General features: G+C 37.4%; 1 protein-coding gene across 1 annotated transcript in view; it reads right to left on the bottom strand.

Annotated features, from left to right (window-relative positions):
• The window catches only part of CDH12 (cadherin 12), a 490,487-nt gene that overhangs the window by 41,923 nt on the left and 426,731 nt on the right, over positions 1 to 21,833 (bottom strand). The window contains exon 7 of the mRNA XM_055554844.1: positions 11,781 to 12,034. Within this exon, the coding sequence (XP_055410819.1) occupies positions 11,781 to 12,034 (254 nt within the window). The remainder of the gene's footprint in view (positions 1 to 11,780; positions 12,035 to 21,833) is intronic.

The raw sequence follows: 21,833 nt of genomic DNA, 5'->3' as shown, positions 1-21,833 counted from the left end.
CCCGGGAGAGGACTTCTCCCTGTAAGTGAGGTTGAGTGAAGGAAGCAAGCGGCCAAAGGCTCAACTAGGAATTTCACTCCTGAGAACTCAGAGGTGTAGATTGGAAACACTGGCATCCTGCCCCTCCCAGCAAGATGATATATCCCATGATTGAAAGCTGAGGACAGAGGAGCCATCTTTTCTCAACCATTCTGTCCAGGGTCCAAAGAGAATTCTCTATGTGGCTTAACTGGCAGATGAGTGTAGAAGTGAGAGCGCAGGTCCTGGGTCAAGTTCCATAGCCTCTTGCTGTTCTAAAGTTTTAGTCGATCTTCTTGAGTAAATGTTTCATCATTTTCTATATGCTTTTAGTAAATCTTCCAAAGAGAGCAAATGGTTTTTAGTAAGCTTTAACAAATAATTTTAACCATTTATGCTTGATTCACTGGAAGAACTTCTTATGCTGCCATTCCTTAAGTAGAATCTCCATTAGTTTCAGGAATTCCTTTCTTCTTTTCTCATTTACTCCAGTTAAACTGCATGATATTATTTAGAGCTCTTCTGTATTTAAACCATTGTAGAACTATGCAATGAATAGGTCCTTCTTTGCAGTCCTTAACATTCAATTGTTTTGCAGATTTTGGAAAACATAAGACAGATTATACACATTTTGTGCCTGTGTTTGTCTCTCTTACTCAAGGCCCTCTAAATTACTTGTGGCCCCTTTATCTCTGTGTTGCCAAGGATCTGAGGTGTTATCTGCACATAGCATCTACAACTTAAACCTTACCTGGAGTTAATGCACAGATCCTACTACCTATAGAATAGTTAAATATTTCTACTTCAAGGAAATGTCTTACTTAGGACAATCCACTACTTCAGGTTTGCTGAGTGAGGACTTACTCAGTACTAGTACTGAGTGTCCTTGGTCCCAGAAAAAAAATGGAAAAACTGATCAGCTTACTTCTAGTTAACACTTACAATTTATAAAGCTGATTTAGACAGAATATGTGTACAGTGAATCACTATAGACTCACAGGTCATTTTTTAAATATAATTTTTACAAATATTTTATTTGTTTGTTTTGGCTCTTCTGGGTCTCTGTTGCTGCATGGGCTTTTCTCTAGCTGGGGAGAGTTGGAACTACTCTCTAGATATGGTGCACGGGCTTCTCTTCTCCGTTTGGTGGCTTCCCTGGTTGCAGAGCATGAGCTCAGCGTTTATGGGCTCTAGAGCACACATTCAACAATTGTAGCCCACAGACTTAGTTGTATTGTTGCATGTAGGATCTTCCCAGAGCAGGAATCAAACCCATGTCTCCTACACTGGCAGGTAGATTCTTTACCACTGTGCCACCAGGGAATCCTCACAGGTCATTTTTAACTGTAGTTTTAACTTTTTCTGGTAATGAGTTTAAAAATTCAAGAACTTAAATAATGCATCCATAAAATATATGCCTATCTCTGTTGATACATACACATATATACATATATGTATATATATCAAACCAAAGTTCAATATATTGGAAAATGAACAGGCAAATTCCATTTATTTAGTTAGTTCAGTCTAACACTGAGATAAAGTTTGTATTCCATAAATTTAGCCGCCACTGAGAGGCAAAGAAATACGTATAGAATGAAGAACATGAACTTTTTGGAGAGATAACTAGGGAGATATACCAGTTCCTTCACTTACCTTGTGCAACTGTATTAGGAATCTTTCTCCCTACTATCTGTTCTCCTTGTCTCTTATAAAATTTGGAAAATAATACCGATCTAGCCATGTAAGGGAAAGTGTGGTACAGATGAAATGAAATAAGATATATGTATCCAGTTATAGAATCACACATGTGGGATGTTTACATGCATGTACATGTGTGTGTATGTATCCTTTCCTCCCACTCTCTTTCCACATTATCCATTATTTTGTATTATTTTTCATTTTAGAACAAAATCCTTCTTCCTAACACATAATGGTATGCTTTGTTGTAGCACCAAATTGTAACATATATATCCTTCAATTTTAAAACATCTGAGGGTCTTCCCTTGAAATCCAGTGGTTAAGATTTCACCCTCCCGATTCAGAGGATTCCAATTGGATCTCTCATCAGGCAACTAGAGTTAGATCCTGTGTGCCACAACTAAGACCCATTGCAGCAAAAAGAAAAAAAAAAAAAAAAAACAACTTCTTGAACTACAAACCCTAGAAGCACAAACCACTGGAACAGTGTCAGGCTTTATTTCTTACAATAGTGCTTTTGCTTGGTCCTCATTCACTATTTTCTGGCATCTAGTTTTTATCTCCATCATCTTGTGAAGTTGGTACCCTTTTTGTTTCTATGTTTTCCTCTCAGAAAGCTTGATGGTGGGTTAGTTGCTAAGAAATGTCTGGCTGGCTCTTGGAACACCATGGACTGTAGCCCTCCAGGCTCTTCTGTCCATGGGATTTCCCAGGAAGGCATACTGGAATGGTTGCCATTCCCTTCTCCAGGGGATCTTCTCACCCCAGGGATCAAACCTGAGTCTCCTGCATTGCAGGCAGATACTTTACCAACTGAGCCATCAGGAAAGCTTCAGAAAGCTTACTGCCTTCTTAATATTTTCTACTTAGTGAAATATCTTCAGCATCCTCCTGGAACTGGTCAAACTCTTAATACTAGGTCCTGGCATTTTCCTAAGGTCCTATCTTAGTGTGACTGGCTAATCTCTATGCCTGACTGAATGATAAACTTGAGACAATGACCATTTTCTATTGTGATATTTTGCCCAGTATAACACTTAGGGGATATTGGTAAGAACTGATCATCAGTGAACTGACAATGAAAACATTCCTACATTTCCTGGATATTTTCAGAGAAGACATGACCCAGTTCTAAAATGCCTTTGATCAGTTTCTGGAAAACACCATCCCAGTGTAAGCCATCAGTAGTTTACTTTACTACAGCCACATCCAGTCTAAGGGTAGATTGATATCTTAATTGCAACTAATCACAACATTATAATATGAAATATCTAGCTTGGCCCAGCTCACCAGTTTAAATGAGTAAAACCTTCAGATACTGTGTGTTTGACTAATCTTATACTTATTAAGTGAGAAGATGATATTCAAATGAAAAAGGTATTTATGATCTAGATGATACAAATCTGTAGTTCCTAGTATGCATGGTGACTGTTGCTAAGAAATTTGTTTTAATAATTGAATGGAAATCAAAAATTAATGCATTAACTTAATCTGCACAAACCACTTGACAGAGAACAATTTTATTACTTTTTTGTAAATGAGTTTTCAGAAATGTCTCGAAGTTTTGTTCTCTTCATTGGGTAAGCATTTCCCTTAAAGTTGTTTCTTTTAATTTGCCTAATAACTTTCTCACAGTTAATGGAAAAGCTAACTTTGACCCTGTCCTAATTCTCAAACACATTTTATACAAAAGTACTTGATGACACAGAGTTATGTTAAAAGTATTACATTTCATTCTTTAAGCAATAAAATGTAGACGTAATGGCTCAAGTCCAGGTAGGAAATATTATTTTGTTAAATTACTAAAAATAGATCAAAATATTTTCACTATTCTCTTATTTTTTTTGCCTTTTAAAAATTACGTCTGGTTGCAGATAACTAAATGAAAATAAATTCAGTTCAATTTATTTCCATAAACATCTTACAGAGAACTTAGGCCACACACAACACTTAGAATGTAATTGCTTCATCAACATCACAATTACATTGTTTCCTTGGGAATCCCTATATATTTCTCTCAAACTTTCAAACTTTGTTAAATAGTAGTTCTAATTTCCTGCTAGTTTTTTTTTTTTTTTCCTAATCCTCCTCTTCATTCTTAGTTTCCTCTCAGCAGAATTAAGTCATATATCAGTTAAGATAGATTCCCTTGTTTATTTGAAATGTCTGATGACAAGATAAACACATTATCAAATTATTAAATTAATAAAGGCACAGTCCGTCTGCCTTTAAATTCCATCTCGAGACATGTAATAAGTGGAAAATAGGTCTCTAATGATAAAGGAATATACCATAATCTACATAGTATTGAGATCATAGCTGTTATACATTTTTATTTTCTTCAATGTAGCTTGAGCTCTCCTCATTATGGGGATTTTTTTTTAGTCATTTTTTAATAGTTACACATGGTTTTCTGCCTGTGTATGGCCTTACATAACTAAATGTCAACTCTCCTCTTCCCCCAAGGCTTTAAACCTGGTTTTTTATTTATTCTGCAGGAACCTTAAAGCAGCTTCCTCTAGTGAAAAGAAAATTAAGTTTAGGCAAATATTGATTAAATATGGGTTCTACACTTAAGAACTTAGATAGCAAGCATGTAGTGAAAGTTTTTTTCAGTATTAAAAATATGAACAGTAATACCTGGCTAAGTGAGTAAATTATGTGATCATACCTTTGCTCATGGTCTTCCCATGAAGCCTTGCCAAAACCCTCTAGAAAATATTTGTTGCTTCCTTAAAAAAACTGGGGAGCTTCCCTGATGGCTCAACAGGTAAAGAATCCACCTGCAATGCAGGAGACACAGGAGATATGGGTTTGATCCCTGGATCAGGGAGATCCCTTGGAGGAGGAAATGACAACCCACTCCAGTATTCTTGCCTAGAGAATCCCATGGACAGAGGAGCCTGGCTGGCTATAGTCAAAAGGGTTGCAAAGAGCTGGACATGACTGAGGGACTGAGCAGCAGTATTACAAAATTCTATATTATTACTTCTTTTATCTTATTTACATATTTGAATTTTTGTTAACAGTCTTTCTCAAATGAGAAGGATAAAATAATTATATTTTATTTTAATGATTATACAGAAAGTTTGTTTAGAGTAGGGCTGAATTTATTGTTCTATCCATAATATCTTGTACTTGCATGTATGCATTGAATTATTTTATAAAGATATCTGACTGTTCCTCTTAAATAATAACCTGATCACATTTCAAGCATGGAAATATGTTTTATACCTTTGAATATCCAGACATACTTATTCTGAAGTCTTTTTATGTAGCCATATCACAACGATTCCCTTGAACTGAATCAAATGCCAGTTGTTGCAAATCAAGTCGGATCTATTTACTCTCACTCAACACCATGGCCAATGTCGCTGAAGAAAGATATCATTGTAACTAGAGTCATTTACCATTTGATACACAAGTATGGGCATCACATTTGAAAAAAAAAGCTTTTATTTTCTGTTTTTTTTTTTTCTTTATGATAACTAATCTTCCATTTCTTCCTTGTGATTTGTCAACTGTTTAGCTCCTTTTCTCTGAAAATTACTCACATTCTCTTAACTCAAAAATAACCTTGGACAGCTTATGAACTGGATTCTGACTATCATAATTTTCATGGTGAAAGATTTATATCAGTTTAGGATATATTTGAAGTAACAATCTTTAAAAAAAATAAAAAATGTAAAAATTCTAAATAACTGATTTTTTAAAAAGCTATTCTCTAAAAGTATGTAAATTATAGAAAGGAGGGAAAGAGCTATGAAATTTACACTTACATAGAGCACTCAACCCTTTGAGAGAAAGCAAAGAAACTGAAACTCTAGCAGACAAAATGCAAATCCCAAACATTTAGGCAAGTAATAAAGAACATAGACTTAGGGACTTCCCTAGACATCCAGTGGCTAAGAATCAGCAATTCCAATGTGGGGCCATGGGTTCAATCCCTAGTCAGGGAATTAAGATCCCACATTCCATGTGGTGTGACCAAAAACAAAGAAAATACAACAAGGAGACAAAAAACATAGACTTGGACATTGCTTCATTCTGAGGAGGTACGTGAAGCACGTCAAGATATCTTCAAGACATTCACCATCATAACTATTATCTGGACATTCAGCCATCATATCATTACAAAAATGCAAAATTTGTTTTAAAATAAAAGCAAATACATCATTGGATATCAAGACCCAATCCTTATAAAAATTAGAGCTATAGATCTATATCATAAATCCACTGAATTTGTCAATAAATTCTTAGCTATATCTAAATCTTGTAAGAACTTTGTAGTTGTCTAGAAAAATAAGAGGTACTGAACCACAAGAAAACCATTTTTTTTCCATATGTACAAGAATGTCAGCAAAAGAACTGTATTTTTTTATTTTATATTTCTAGCCTGACCAATGTCAATGTTCACATACTTGAATACAACACTTTTCAGGTTTAAGTAAAGTTATTGTAAGTTTTAAACAAGATGAACCTATCTAAAGTGTTTAGAATGCTTGCAGGCATATAATAAGATCCATGGTTATCACATATTAAATAATCAAATATTGTATTTTTTTAATTTTATTTTTTTAATTTTATTTTATTTTTAAACTTTACATAATTGTATTAGTTTTGCCAAATATCAAAATGAATCCGCCACAGGTATACATGTGTTCCCCATCCTGAACCCTCCTCCCTCCTCCCTCCCCATTCCATCCCTCTGGGTCGTCCCAGTGCACCAGCCCCAAGCATCCAGTATCATGCATTGAACCTGGACTGGCAACTCGTTTCAAATATTGTATATTTTTTACTGACATGTTTTGACATTATATTTTAACAAGTTACTGAAAATTATTAAATTTTATTTGTATTCCCCCAAATTCTGGAATTACAAAGCAATTAAAAAACATAGATAAATGCCTCAATCAACCTTTATTAGAAGAATAATTAGAATCTAGCTAACAGACTGGTTCCAAGTAGGAAAAGGAGTCCATCAAGGCTGTATATTTTCACCCTGCTTATTTAATTTATATGCAGAGTACATCATGAGAAACGCTGGGCTGGAAGAAGCACAAGCTGGAATCAAGATTGTTAGGAGAAATATCAATAACCTCAGATATGCAGATGGCACCATCCTTACGGTAGAAAGTGAAGAGGAACTAAAAAGCCTCTTGATGAAAGTGAAAGAGGAGAGTGAAAAAGTTGGCTTAAAGCTCAACATTCAGAAAACGAAGATCATTGGCATCTGGCCCCATCACTTCATGGGAAATAGATGGGGAAACAGTGGAAACAGTGTCAGACTTTATTTTTGGGGGCTCCAAAATCACTGCAGATGGTGATTCAGCCATGAAATTAAAATACGCTTACTCCTTGGAAGGAAATTTATGACCAACCTAGATAGCATATTAAAAAGCAGAGATATTAGTTTGCCAACAAAAGTGTGTCTAGTCAAGGCTATGGTTTCTCCAGTGGTCATGTATGGATGTGAGAATTGGACTGTGAAGAAAGCTGAGTGCCAAAGAATTGATGCTTTTGAACTGTGATGCTGGATAAGACTCTTGAGAGTCCCTTGGACTGCAAGGAGATCCAAGCAGTCCACCCTAAAGGAGACCAGTCCTAGGTGTTCATTGGAAGGACTGATGCTGAGGCTGAAACTCCAGTACTTTGGCCACCTCATGCAAAGAGTTGACTCATTGGGAAAGACCCTGATACTGGGAGGGATTGGGGGCAGGAGGAGAAGGATACAACAGAGGATGAGATGGCTGGATGGCATCACCAACTCGATGCACATGAGTTTGGGTGAACTCTGGGTGTTGGTGATGGACATGGAGGCCTGGTGTGCTGCGATTCATGGGGTCACAAAGAGTCGCACACAACTGAACGACTGAACTGAACTGAACTGAATTATGTTCATATTAGTCACTCAGTCATGTCTGACTCTTTGTGACCTCATAGACTCTAGCCCATCAGGCTGTTCTGTCCATGGAATTCTCCAGGCAAAAATACTGGAGGGGGTTAATCTTCTTCAGATCTTCCCAAACCAGGGATCAAACCTGGGTCTCCTGCATTGCAGGAAGATTCTTTACCATCTGAACCATCAAGGAGGTCCTTCCCATTTTACTGAAGTTGTAATTGAGTTTTCCTAGGCCTCAGATTCTCTTGCTATAAAATAATCACTGTGATGCTTAAAAAACTCTGGCCAAAGAATAAGCTATGATGACATCACTATTTGCTGTTAGCTAATTGCCACTGTGTATGACTAAGATCGTGGCATCCAGTCCCATCACTTCATGGTGAATAGAAGGGGGGAAAGTGGAAGCAGTGATAAATTTTATTTTTCTTGGCTCTAAAATTACTGTGAATGATGACTGCACCCATAAAATTAAAAAAAAAAAACAAAAAAAAACTTGCTTCTTGGAAAGAAAGCTGAGACAAACCTAGATGGTGTATTGAAAAGCAGAGACATGACTTTGCTGACACAAGTCCATACAGTCAAAGCTATGGTTTTTCCAGTAGTCATATAGGGATATGACAGTTGGACCATAAAAAAGGCTGAGCACCAAAGAATTGATGTTTTTGAATTGTGGTGTTGGAGAAGACTCTTAAAATATCATGTATGAAACAAGTTGCCAGTCCAGGTTCGATGCACGATATTGGATGCTTGGGGCTAATGCACTGGGACGACCCAGAGGGATGGTATGGGGAGGGAGGAGGGAGGAGGGTTCAGGATGGGGAACACATGTATACCTGTGGTGGATTCATTTTGATATTTGGCAAAACTAATACAATTTTGTAAAGTTTAAAAATAAAATAAAATTATATATTAAAAAAAAAAGAGTCCCTTGGACTGCAAGGAAATCAAACCAGTCAACCCTAAAGGAAATCAACTCTGAATATTCATTGGAAGGACGGATGCTGACACTGAATCTCCAATACTATGGCCACCTGGTGCAAAGAGCTGACTCACTGGAAAAGACCCTGATATTGGGAAAGATTGAAGGCAAATGGAGAAGGGACTGGCAAAGGATGAAAGAGTTAGGTAGTGCCACTGACTCAATAGATGAGTCTGAACAAACTCTGGGAGATAGTGAAGGACAGGGAAGCCTGCTGTGCTGCAGTCCATGGGGTGGCAATGAGTTAGACAGGATCTAAGGACTGAACAACAACAAGATGACAAAGAATAGAAATGTAGAGGAAACAATAGCTAGAAATTAAGCTCATGGCAAGAGGAGACAGGACATGGATTATTTGTGGGGGCATTACACCTAACTGAACCTTTCTTCTAAGGTTGTGTAGTCCCGGTTAATGCCATTGCTTTCTGGCTCTTTGCTATGCTCAGTGATGATGAAATAATAATATTAATAAAATACTCAGTGATGTGGAATACCCTAGTCTTAAATTAATACCAGGCACAATAACCCTATGAAAAGGGTAATGCAAACCAGTAAAGCAAAGGAAAACAAACAGAACATACCTACACATGCCAAGTAATTTGTCATTTTGATGCTATTTTTTTATAACCTTTTTACTATCATTTTTGTGTGAGCAAACATGTTTTAGGCTTAGAAGTGATTCATACTCCACATTCCTCAACTGACTTGATTCAAGTCTACTGTTTCCTCCAAGGACATGAAAGTAAGAGAACTTTTATGTTGATTCTAAACCACCTCTGTCTTTTGACAACGCCTCATGGGGATCAATTAGATCCATCTGTGTCTGCAGCTTCAGTGAATCAGGCTGCCACCCATTAGAAATAAGACTAAGGATGCTCTCTTATTTCAAAGTAGCACTTGTCAGACACTAGCTTCTGTGACATGAAAAACAAAGAAGATAGGCTTGTAACTGGAGAATTTCTCTACAGTGTAGCCTTCCTTTATTCCCACACTTGTATCTAATTATTTCCTTTTGCTTAGAAGTTTGTAATTCTCACCTTTACCTTTACGGGGTGATATTTTTTAGTTGCAAATGCTCTGATTTTTTTTAAGTATTTCATTAAAATAATATTTTATTCTTATCTCGACCCTATCATGCTATGATCAGTACTCAAAAATAGAACATATAGCAAATTAAACAACATACCATGTCCCCTAAGATATCATGTCCCATTATGTGCCACAATTCTCATCTATTGAAGTGTAGAGCGTTTAAATCCATATTTATTTACATATTTTACTGTTTTCTTTATAACCTTCAGTATTTCTTCCATTCTGTTTATATTCTTGAAATTACCTGTAAATCTGCTCAGCAGGCGTTTTCTACTTTCACAATGACTGGCAGCATACACAGGGTGTTCAGGAACAAGACTGATGAATGATGACAGATTAATGTATAACAACTACTAACGCAGCAGATTCTTGAGAATGCCCCTGTGAACACTGATAATAAACAGACTTTTTTGGACTTTAACTGAAAGTGAATCATGCAGTAATTTGAGCATGTATAACAAGTTGAACCCAATGAGGAAATGAGCTAGGATTCAACCTGATAGGTAAGAGTGCTAAATAATGGCACTTTTTCTTCCCTTTCTCAAGGCTTTTAGAATTCTCTCTTGATCACAGAGGTACTTCAAGAAGGAAGGCATCCATGCCACGTTAGGGGATAGATTTGACACATACAAAGAGCAGAGCTTCCATGCTTTCAGGCCATTGCCTGAGAGTTTTCTCTATGCTATGAAAGTGTTGAGGCTACTGCTGAAAGGTTGATCTTTTTTTTTTTTTTTTTTTAAATCACTAATTACCCCATGACTTAAAATCTTGTATGCATCTATGTATTTTTCCTATGCAACAGAGTACTGTTTTGCTTTAAAAGTCTGTTTAATGTATTCTTTGGTTTTGATTTTGTATACTAAGCTTCGACCCTTTAGAGTTAGAAGATTCAGAACAAACCCCATTTTTCTCTTTGTTCCTTTTTTACTTGGCACCTGGTAATCCCAAACTCCCAATCCTTCCCTCCCTCACCACATCCGCCCTTGGCAACCACAATGTCTGTGAGTCTGTTTCTGTTTTGTAGATATGTTCTTGTTTTTGTTTTTGTTTTTTTTCTTCTTGTATTCCCCACCCCTCCTGCCCTTTTTGTAGGTGCATCAACACATGGCACAGATTAAGTATCCAGAAGAAGCAAAGTGGAATCAGAACAAATCTCAGAATATCTTACAGGATCAATTTATAAGTGAGGAAAAAGGAATGCTACCATGTTTGAGCAATATAAGTGGCATGTATGGGTGGGGGAAGAGTGAGTGTTTTCTTACACTTTCTTGCACTTTCTTACACTTTCTTACAATTGTCTTACTGATTGCTTTGTCGGACTCACTACTCAGCAGCCGTATGCCAATAAGGAGCTCCTTGCCAAGTCTGGACTTTGACCAACTCCACAATGCATCTTACCTTAAATCTGACTGAAATTGTGCTTCTATCAGGAGATACAATTGCCACAGTGAAAAAATAAACTGCAAATTACCAATGGTTAAACAATCTTTTTGCAAACACCAAATTTGGGTAGGGGACAGAGATTTTAGAATTGAAAAATGTATTTTATATATGAGTAATATTTCAGGCACTGTGAACGTATCTTAATATCGTTATTTGTAAGACTCATCCTTTTAGGCTGACTACTAAATCCCTTTTGTGGATAAAAAATTGAGGTTAATCAGCTTGAGTGACAAGTCTGATATCCGGTCACTACTAAACCCCCTTACAGGGATTTCTATCAGATGTTTTTGCTCAGACCCTGTGAAGTGAAAGTTGCTCATTCGTGTCCAACTCTTTGTGACCCCATAGACTATACAGTCCATGCAATTCTCCAGGCCAGAATACTGAAGTGGGTAGCCGTTCCCTTCTCCAGGGGATCTTCCCAACCCAGGGATTGAACCCAGGTCTCCCACATTGCAGGTGGATTCTTTACCAGCTGGGCTATCAAGGAAGCCCAATGGCTCTTCCTTTATTCTACCTACCATGAAAAGTCATTACATTTTCACGCATTGCATTCTATAACTAAATCATTCATACAAGCATGGTGAGAGTCTTCTTTTCCTTCTCCTTCTGACACATAGAACAGAAAGCACTGCTTTTTCTTACCTAACGGCGCTGCTGCCCACGTCCAGGTCTTGTGCAGTGACAGCACCAATGATGGTCCCTACGGGAGTGTCTTCATAAACCTCCATGGTGTAGAGTGGCTTGCTGAACACCGGCGGCTCGTCCACGTCCAGCACACTGATCTTCACCGTGGCAGTGTCCTTGAAAGGGCCCGCGGAGTGAAACCGGTGGTCCAGGTGAACGTTGGAGGCCTCTACTTTAAAAGTGTAAGCTTTCTTTGTTTCAAAATCTAATGGCTATAGGGAGGACAAAACAAAAGTGAGAGATACTTTCATATAGGATGTGGGGAGGAAGAAGGACCTTGCTGCAGAGTAACTTGCAAGTTAGTAGCAAATTGTAATTTTCCTTTAAAGATCAGTGGGTAAGGGAAGTACAAGTTAAACATTTCAAGAAAAAAAGCTACCACTTGTAAATGTGCCTAGGTTGGACTGTGAAGAAAGCTGAGCGCTGAAGAATTGATGCTTTTGAACTATGGAGAAGACTCTTGAGAGGCCCTTGGACTGCAAGGAGATCCAACTAGTCCATTCTGAAGGAGATCAGTCCTGGGTGTTCTTTGGAAGGAATGATGCTAAAGCTGAAACTTCAGTACTTTGGCCACCTCGTGGGAAGAGTTGACTCACTGGAAAAGACTCTGATGCTGGGAGGGATTGGGAGCAGGGGGAGAAGGGGACGACAGAGGATGAGATGGCTGGATGGCATCACTGACTCGATGGACATGAATCTGAGTGAACTCTGGGAGTGGGTGATGGACAGGGAGGCCTGGCGTGCTGCGATTCATGGGGTCGCAAAGAGTCGGACACAACTGAGCGACTGAACTGACTGAACTGAACTTGTAAAGATAATCAGTTGCATACATTAAAATGACATATGCACACGCATAATGCTAGGAAGGGCTTATTCTAACTAGTTACAGGAAAGGAGAAGGCAATGGCACCCCGCTCCAATACTTTTGCCTGGAAAATCCCATGGACAGAGGAGCCTGGTAGGCTGCAGTCCATGGGGTCGCTGAGAGTCAGACACGACAAAGTGACTTCACTTTCACTTTTTACTTTCATGCATTGGAGAAGGAAATGGCAACCCACTCCAGTGTTCTTGTCTGGAGAATCCCAGAGACGGGGGAGCCTGGTGGGCTGCCGTCTATGGGGTCGCACAGAGTCGGACACAACTGAAGCGCCTTAGCAGCAACTAGTTACAATAGCAGATCAAGTTATCGAAGAAGTATTTTGTTTTTATCCAATACTGACATCTGGTGGTTCTAAGCAGTAATTACAAATACCACAAAATTGAAATTAATGCCTTTTTTTTTTTTTTTTCATTTCAGCTGAGAATTTGGCATAGCAAAATGTATTTTGTTGTTGGATGATTTTCATTATTTTGATGATAATACCCTTTTCTATTAAATACTTTTGAATGTAAGTGTTTTTGCTGTAAAAGGTCTATGTGTGTGGCTGAGGTCTGTTTCTAAGTCCTGTCTGTGTCTTTGTGACCCCATGGACTACAGCACGCCAGGCTTCCCTGTCCTTCACTATCTCCCAGAGTTAGCTCAAACTCATGTGCATTGAGTTGGTTATGCTATCCAACCATCTCATCCTCTATCGTCCTCTTCTCCTTGTGCCTTCAGTCTTTGCCAGCAGCAAGGTCTAGTTTTGGGCCTTTGTGTTGTCAGCTTTATACATATAGTTGGTAGGTACTATAATGCATTATCAGGATATTTGACCAAGCACTAAGGCTTTAAGCATATATAATTAAAAAACCACATTAGACAGAATATTTGGATGTAATTTGTCGCTGGAGTCATTGATCCTTGATTTTCCACTTTGCTTACATTTACACTTTTTCTGAATATTAGTTTTATGTTCCCAATAACTAGAAATATTGCATTATAGAAATATGCTGCTGCTGCACTGCTTAATTAAAATGAAAACTTTAAGGTCACTGGCTCTGACTTCTAATCACCTATGACAAACTAAGAAAACATGAAATTAACATGAATATAATTAATTAACACGGTGATTTTCTGGGACCTTTAGAAGTTTCTGCTTTCTCAATTAATTCCCTCTAGTATGACTCCAATGTTGTGTTGATATGTCCCTTTTGGGCCTTAGTACACCTGGGGGAAATAGAGTGGGTACCTTTCACTCTTTTAAGGACAAGATTGCTGTTTTATGCATTTCCTGAGAAGAAGGGAAAAGAAAAGGAAGAAAAATTGGTATGAAATACAAAATCACAAATTAATCAAGTTTATTATAGCAAACAGTAACACTTCTCAAATTTGAAATAAAGTCTCTTTTACAGTAATTTTCACTCAGGGGGAATCTATCTTTATTTTCCCTGTAATTATTCCCTTTACTTTGTTTAAATTTGTCCAATTTTTACTCATATATTTATTTGCCTTGGATTCAATGCTTTATTTTAATTTTTATATTTTCATTTATTCAGCTAGTAAGTTTTTACATATAGTACTGATTTTTGTCAACTTCCAACTAATATAAATAAAAGTAGAGTTATTGCATAATATGCTATGGTTGATATTATGGCTATTGGTTACACAGATAGAAACACAGTATCTCAATAAAGAGATGATCCCATAATGTTACTGGTTTAATCAGCCTACAGCTTAAAGTACTGTGTTTTGTTAAAGGAATTGGGCTCAAGAAAAGACAACCAATTGCCAGAATAGGATAGCAAATATCATTCAAACCAAAAACACAAAACTGTTACAATTACTGAGAATTTTTACCTGGAATGAAGAAGAACAAGACAAAAAAAAAAAAAAAAAGGACAAACCTTTTCAAATATTGAAGGGCTCTCATGTTGAACATCAGCTTGGTATACTCTGTAAGTCTTTCAATGGAGAGTTAACAATAATTTAGTTTACTAAATATGTCAATTTTAAGTTAAAAAGGAAGAAGTTTCTAACAAATGAAACCATGCAAAATTAAATTAACGTTAAAAGATATTGATTGCCTACAATCAATAAGACCTGGAAAACATTCCAGGAGGACAGAAGAGACAAAGATAATAAGGTTTTCCATCTTGCTTACTGACTGAGTTGTTTGTAGAAGTACTAAGTCTCCCATCTTTTGATGTATTCAAGGGGAATTGGATGCCAAAGAGATATCTGAGTTATGTATAATTTATAAGCTGTACAAACTTATAAAATATAGCTTGTTTTTGCAAACTCCAAATGCTCCATAAATGTTAAACAATATAATTTTTATCATAGTCATCCGTAACTTCTGATGTAAGACAATTTTGACTTCGTCTTTGGTCCATTTGTCTAGAAAGCTATTTGATCTGCCTTGGCTGACACTTACACCCTTCTCTGTACCAGAATTAACTCCCTTAAAATGAAAAAGTTGGTACCAGCTATTCTTCCTTTCTCTCTCTACTTCTCCTAGATATTGGAAGGCTTCTGATTGTAGGATTAGGCAAATTATTTCTTGACAATATCTCAATTTTATTTACCTACTTAACAAACATGCCACTGTTATGGACTTGCCACTGATGGACTTGTCTCCCCACATTGAAAGTCGTTTCAAGTCCAGAAATGAAGGGAAAATTAAAAAACAACAACAACAACAACAATTTTTTCTAAATTTCATTTTAGGAGATCAGACATAATTTCTGTCTTTTAAGAACTCCTGACCTGTCACTGCAGGCAAATATTTAGTGGTTGTGGAGATAAAGAGTGAGATGAAATAAACTTTCTGTACATACAGATATTCTTTTATGACTGAAAACTTACATCCTGCAGTGATTAAATAACTGAAGAAAATTGTAGGAAAAATGCCAAAGTAATATCTTAGATGGCCTATTTCTTCATGATCCTGGCCCTTAGGTAATGCCATTTTATAAAACTGGATAACTCAGAAAGAGAGGGGAAAAAAAAAAATCAATACCAGTCTCTCTCTAGTTGACTTTATCCAGCTGATCTGACAGACTGTCTTCCACTTTTTGTGGCTGCAGGGTAAGATGGGGTGGTGCTGAGGAATGAAGTTCATCTAACTTTGCAATCAACAAAAGTCTTATTATTTGAAATAAGTATAGAAAAAAACAGAATTTTTTGTTATTGTTAGGAAATGAATCATATTCTATAACAGAAATCCATTATGATGAAGTTAATTTAGTTCTGCCACATTAAATAGAAAATGTTGTGGTACTGCTTGGGGCACATTTAATTTTATGAACCTTTCTAGAAAAGTAAGGAAATGATTGATTGAAGAGAATTCAGTTGAGTAGCTCCTTCTCCTAGGGATGTTTCAATAAAGGGAGGTTAGCAAACCAGAGTTTTCAAGAGGTAATTCACATTGTAGGGAGTAGTATGGTAAGAAAACAACTGTGGAGAAATGAAATAAGATAGTATATAAAGGGAGAAATTAATCAAGATATTATCTTTTGCTTCTATCTTTTTATCCACTTTCTATGCTTTCACTTTGCTGAAGTCCAGGTCATGTAAAGCTACATAAAATATTAAGTGCCAAATGATTTTCTCATTTCAAAGAGGGAAGAACAATTTTTGTCATAAAATACAAGAGAATAACTCCCTGGGCTCTTTCAGGCCTTGTCACTTTTCCAGAAAATGTTGAGCAAAAATGGGTAGCTAGAGTTATATTTTGAGGAATCTGAGAAGCAGCTTTGGTAGACCAAATTCCAGCCTCTCCTGAAGATTCTTGCCCCCAGGACAATATAATCTCTTGTATAATTTTACACCCTTGAGTGTGTGAGGGCCCTCTCAACTGAAATCATGGAATGCAGTATTATACCATGAATTTGCTAAGTTTTATGGAAAAATAAATAATGCAAATATAATCAAGGTCTTCAATCACTTAACACTGAGTTAATTACAAGGGAGATTTTTATTTAAAGGGTCTGATGTAATCATGTGAGGTTTAGCAGAAGCTACTAATTGCTCCTGGCCTTGAAGAAGTACATTTGTGATGTAGGAACCTACCTGCCTGGGGTGCATATGGTAACTGAGACCGGACCTTGACCAACAGCCTGAAAAGTAAGTAGGGCCAGCAGTCATAAAGCCATAAAAAAATGACTTCTGCCAAAACTAGTACACTTAGGGAGAAAAAAAAACCAAAAACCAAAAAAACTCTAAGCCTCAGATCAGTTGTAGCCCTGGTCTACACCTTGATTTCAGCCTGGAAGACCTTGAGCATAAGACTCAGTTATACTCTACTCTGACCCACAGTAGCTTGTGCTTTCATCACTCTTTACTTTCTACTCTTCTATATAGTCAAGGCTATGGTTTTTCCAGTAGTCATGTATGGATGTGAGAGTTGGACTATAAAGAAAACTGAGCACTGAAGAATTGATGCTTTTGAACTGCGGTGTTGGAGAAGACTATTGAGAGTCCCTTTGATTGAAAGGAGATCCAACCAGTCCATCCTAAAGGAAATCAGTCCTGAATGTTCATTGGAAGAACTGATGTTGAAGTTCCAACTCCAATAATTTGGCCACCTGATGCAAAGAACTGACTCAATTTGAAAAGACCCTGATGCTGGGAAAGATTGAAGGCAAGAGGAGAAGGGGATGACAGAGGATGAAATGGTTGGATGGCATGACCGACTCAATGGACATGAGTTTGAGTAAACCCGGGGAGTTGGTGATGGACAGGGAGGCCTGGCATGCTGCAGGCCATGGGGTCACAAAGAGTCAGACATGACTGAGCAACTGAACTGAACTGATACAGCTTCAGTTTTTATGATGAGCACATATATCTTTCACCATAGTAGTAGAGTCCTCCCTCTGAACAAAATGCATCCTTTAGAAACAACTCTCTTCTTTCAATCATATTATAGATCTTAATGGTTAATGGAAGGAAAATTCTCAATGAACTCAAATAACCGAAGGCTGTTATGTATCTGAAAGAGAAGATGCTTTTCAAGCAGGCAACTAGAAAACAGATTTATACTAGACGAACAAGGTTAAAAAGACACTAGAACAAGCTCTTGTAAAGTAGGTTTATGACACCAATGTGTGTGTATGGATGTGCTAAGTCACTTCAGTCATGTCAGACTCTTTGCAACCCTATGGGCCATACCCCACCAACTCCTCTGTCCATGTGGATTCTCCAGGCAAGAATACTCGAGTGGGTTGCCATGCCCTCCTCCATAAGGTCTTCCTGACCCAGGGATCAAACCCAAGTCTCTTATGTCTCCTGCATCTGCAGGCAGGTTCTTTACCACTAGCGCCACCTGGGAAGCCATTATGATACCAGTCTGAACTCCCTGACTTTCAGATCAAGCATCATTTTATAGGGAAAGTCAAATTCCCCAATCAATTAAATAGTTTTGATAATTACAGTAATCAATTCATTTATTTGTTCCTAGCACTTTCTTATTCTACAATAAATCACTCTAAAACTCTACCAGGACTCAAGTTACATATTAAATCATCCATAGGTGATGTCTGTACCTACTTCTTTAATTGATTTATTCAAATTAATTTAAATCTACATAATTTGAATCAAATATTTGATTAGATTTTATTACAGTAGGAACTGAGGATCTCTTGGTTCATGAGTTAAATTAAGTCCTTTTTTTTTTCTTTTTATAGAAGAAGGGTAGACAGAACAAATAATAAATAAATAATTCTTTTCAGTTAGTGGTAAGATTTATGAGGAAAACAGTTCTAATGGGACAGAAAAACAGCTGGGGAGACATTACATAGAGCAGATAGGGTGCACTTGTCTGAGGATGTAATCCTGGAAGAGGGATGCAAAGAACCAGGTATGAGGAAATCATAACCTTAGAGAGGAAGTTAAGGGCAAAATTAATGTATATTTTATTCCTCTTTTCCACACATATTGCTTGAATATCCAACTGTGTGGGCTTCCCTTTTGGCTCAGTGGTAAAGAATCTGCTTGCAATGCAGGAGATGCAGGAGGTGTTGGTTCAGTCCCTGGATCTGGAAAGTCCCCTGGAGAAGCACGTGGCAACCCACTCCAGTATTCTTCCCTGGAGAATCCCATGGACAGAGAAGCCTGCGAGTCTCCAGTCCATGGGTCGCACAGCTGGACACGACCGAAGCGACTGAGCACATGCACACACACATCCTACAGTGTGCTAGATATCATGATAGATGTTGGAAATGGACAAAAACCCCCCATGGAGTTCACTCTCTTCTGGGATTTGATGGACAACAGTAAGATAAATAAGCAAACTGTAGCATCCAAAGTGACCATAAGTGCTATGGAAAAATCCAAAATTTGAAAGACATATGTGTATAGTGTATCGGGGATTAAATGAGGAAGAGTGTGTGTGTGTATATACATGAGAGAGAGCTATGGGAGGGCCTGGTATCATCTACACTGAGGAAGAAATTCAACGCAGTGTTTCACACACAAAAAAAGCCAAACATTATTTTGTTTGACTTTTAAAAGTGGTCACATTTTCAGATGAGAATGTTCCTTTAGTAAGAGGGAAAAACAATGAAATCTGGCCATTTTTAAAACAGATTTTTGTTTTGATAAATTTAAACAATATTTCAGTTCTAAAATTAAAATTAAAAAAAACTCTGAAAGAACAATAAAATTACAGGACAAAATATGTCTGTCAAAAATTATTAAACTGAAGGAATATACACTTAATACAATGTATCTCTATAAACATTGTTACAGTACTATTCACTAGAAATGAATTTAATTTTTCTATGGGCACGTTATCAAGGATTTTGTGCAGGACTGCACATTTTTGATAATTTAATGCATTAAGAGTCATAGCATCATATCTAAGCCTGTATTTCAGTGACAATAATTTTTGGAACAAATTCACTAAATAAAAACATAATACAAAAGAGAATTAGAAGAACATCTAGTGTTTTATCTGAGGGCTTATGGTGATATTTTCCCTAAGAAAGAGAAGATTTTGTCAACTGTTATAAATGTCTAAGCAAAATATGCATTTTATAGGCACATACAGTATAAATCATGACCATCTGGAGGGACAATTATATTTTTAACTTCTTGTATGACCACTGTCACATTTTACTTCCAACCTATATTGTTCTTCACAATAGTTAAAACTATGTGCTTTAAAACATATACTATAAATTGACTGCAACTTGTGTAGCCTTGAAGAAGTTACTTTTCTCCAATGAGTCTCATATTTCCCATTTGCATAATCAGTGAAACAATATTTTTCTAAATATCTTAAAAATACGTTGAACTCTGCATGGTATGTGAGGACTAAGAACAATATTGCATCTGAAATTAAAGCAATAAACCAACATGAGACATTTTTTTTTAACAGAATTTTTAAAACCCCATATATTTCAAGCATTTCCTTTATCATGGTGACACAGATATAGTAATGGCAAAGTGTCTTTAGGGGATTAAACTATAGTGGAAAGATCAGATGCATTTAAAATTTGAGCCACCATAAAGTCTCATATGTGCTTGGCCAAAAATGGTAACTTTTGGGGAAGAGAGTAAGGTGGGATCAGTATTGCCCGGGGGACACAAGGAAGTCTTTGGTGAGAGACATGGGTGAGAGCCATGTTAAAAAAAACAGGAAAAAATGGACAGAAATGCTCAGGAAGGGTGCTACCTTCTATGCAGCTGGAAAAATAGCACAGCGTCTTCAGTAGAAATTGCAATGAGTTTGTGTGGTTGGCATGTAGTGAGTGAATGTGTGCATATATGTGTGTGTGTGTGTGTGTATGCAGGGGATGGTAATAGAAAACATGCTATCTGCTCTTTATCTTAACAGTGATGGAACCCAGAAACACATGAATGGCAAGAGTGAAATTCACTCAGAAAGAAAATGGATGAACATTAGATGTATGGCTCAGAGAATAGCCTTTGTAATACAAGAAAGAAGAAACAAGGATGGTTGTAAGTCAACCCATGAGGAGGAAATTTTAATTCAGGTTTGGGAGGGGATCATTGGCTGGGCTTCCCATGCTATTCAGTAAGGGGAATTCAATGTAATAGAAGTGGCATAAAAATAAGCCTAGATTTCTGCTTTAAGGAACTGGAGAGGAAGTAGGGCGTTATCCAGGAAGGAGAAAATGGGAGCAGGCACGCTACTGTTGAGAGAAGTCAAGGAATTCAGCTTTAGACACTTTGAGCCTGAAAAGACTATCACACACACAGGTTAGAAACGTTTACAAGGCAGAAAACAGTCTTCATTGGTTATGTTAACTTGGGGGAGGGTTAAGAGTTGAGACTGGGTGAAAGAAAGTGAAAGTAAAAGTCGCTGATTTGCTTCGCACTCTTTGTGACCCCATGGTCTATACTGCCCATGGAATTCTCCAGGCCAGAATACTGGAGTGGGTAGCCTATCCCTTCTCCAGGGGATCTTCCCAACCCAGGAATCGAACTGGGGTCTCCTGCATTGCAGGCGGATTCTTTACCAACTGAGCTATCAGGAAAGTTAGGTGCGATTCTTAAAAACAGAAAATGACAAATACAAAAATAATATATTTACAGAAACAAAGAACACCTTGTATTTTTCTCTGACATTTTCATGTTTGGCAAAAAACAATAAATCGAGGTGTATGCTTGGCTATGTACAACAGTTGAGTGCCTGCCCAGTCGTGTTGGACTTCCTGTGACCCCATGGACTGTATGTAGCCCGCCAGATTCCTCTGTCCATGGAATTTTCCAGGCAAGAACACTGGAGTGGGTTGCCATTTCCTTCTTCAGGGGATTTTCCCAACCCAGGGGTAAAACCCGGTTCTCCTGTGTCTTCTGCTTTGCAGGCGGATTCTTTACCGCTGTGCCACCTAAGAAGCCCAAACAAGTATTCCTAATTGTTCTTTTTTTCTAAGAGTTTTTCCAAAATTAACCACGTGGTGGTGCTGTGCTACCAAATCAATTGATGTCAATTCCCTCCCTTGCCACTGAAGCCAGCAAAAAGGAGTTTAGTGACAACAGGGCATAAGTATAATGTCCAGTAGAATCAGTAGAGAGTTTAGCCTATTTATTTAAAATCCCGAGGAAGAATAAAATACTTTATCTCTTATGTTTTTAAGGAAAAACTAAATAATTCTCCTGTGGATTTACTGTGATCACAATTACAG

Source organism: Bubalus kerabau, chromosome 18 (genome assembly GCF_029407905.1).
Source record: "Bubalus kerabau isolate K-KA32 ecotype Philippines breed swamp buffalo chromosome 18, PCC_UOA_SB_1v2, whole genome shotgun sequence".
Lineage (NCBI taxonomy): Eukaryota > Metazoa > Chordata > Mammalia > Artiodactyla > Bovidae > Bubalus > Bubalus kerabau.
This window is presented reverse-complemented; position numbering and strand designations above follow the sequence as displayed.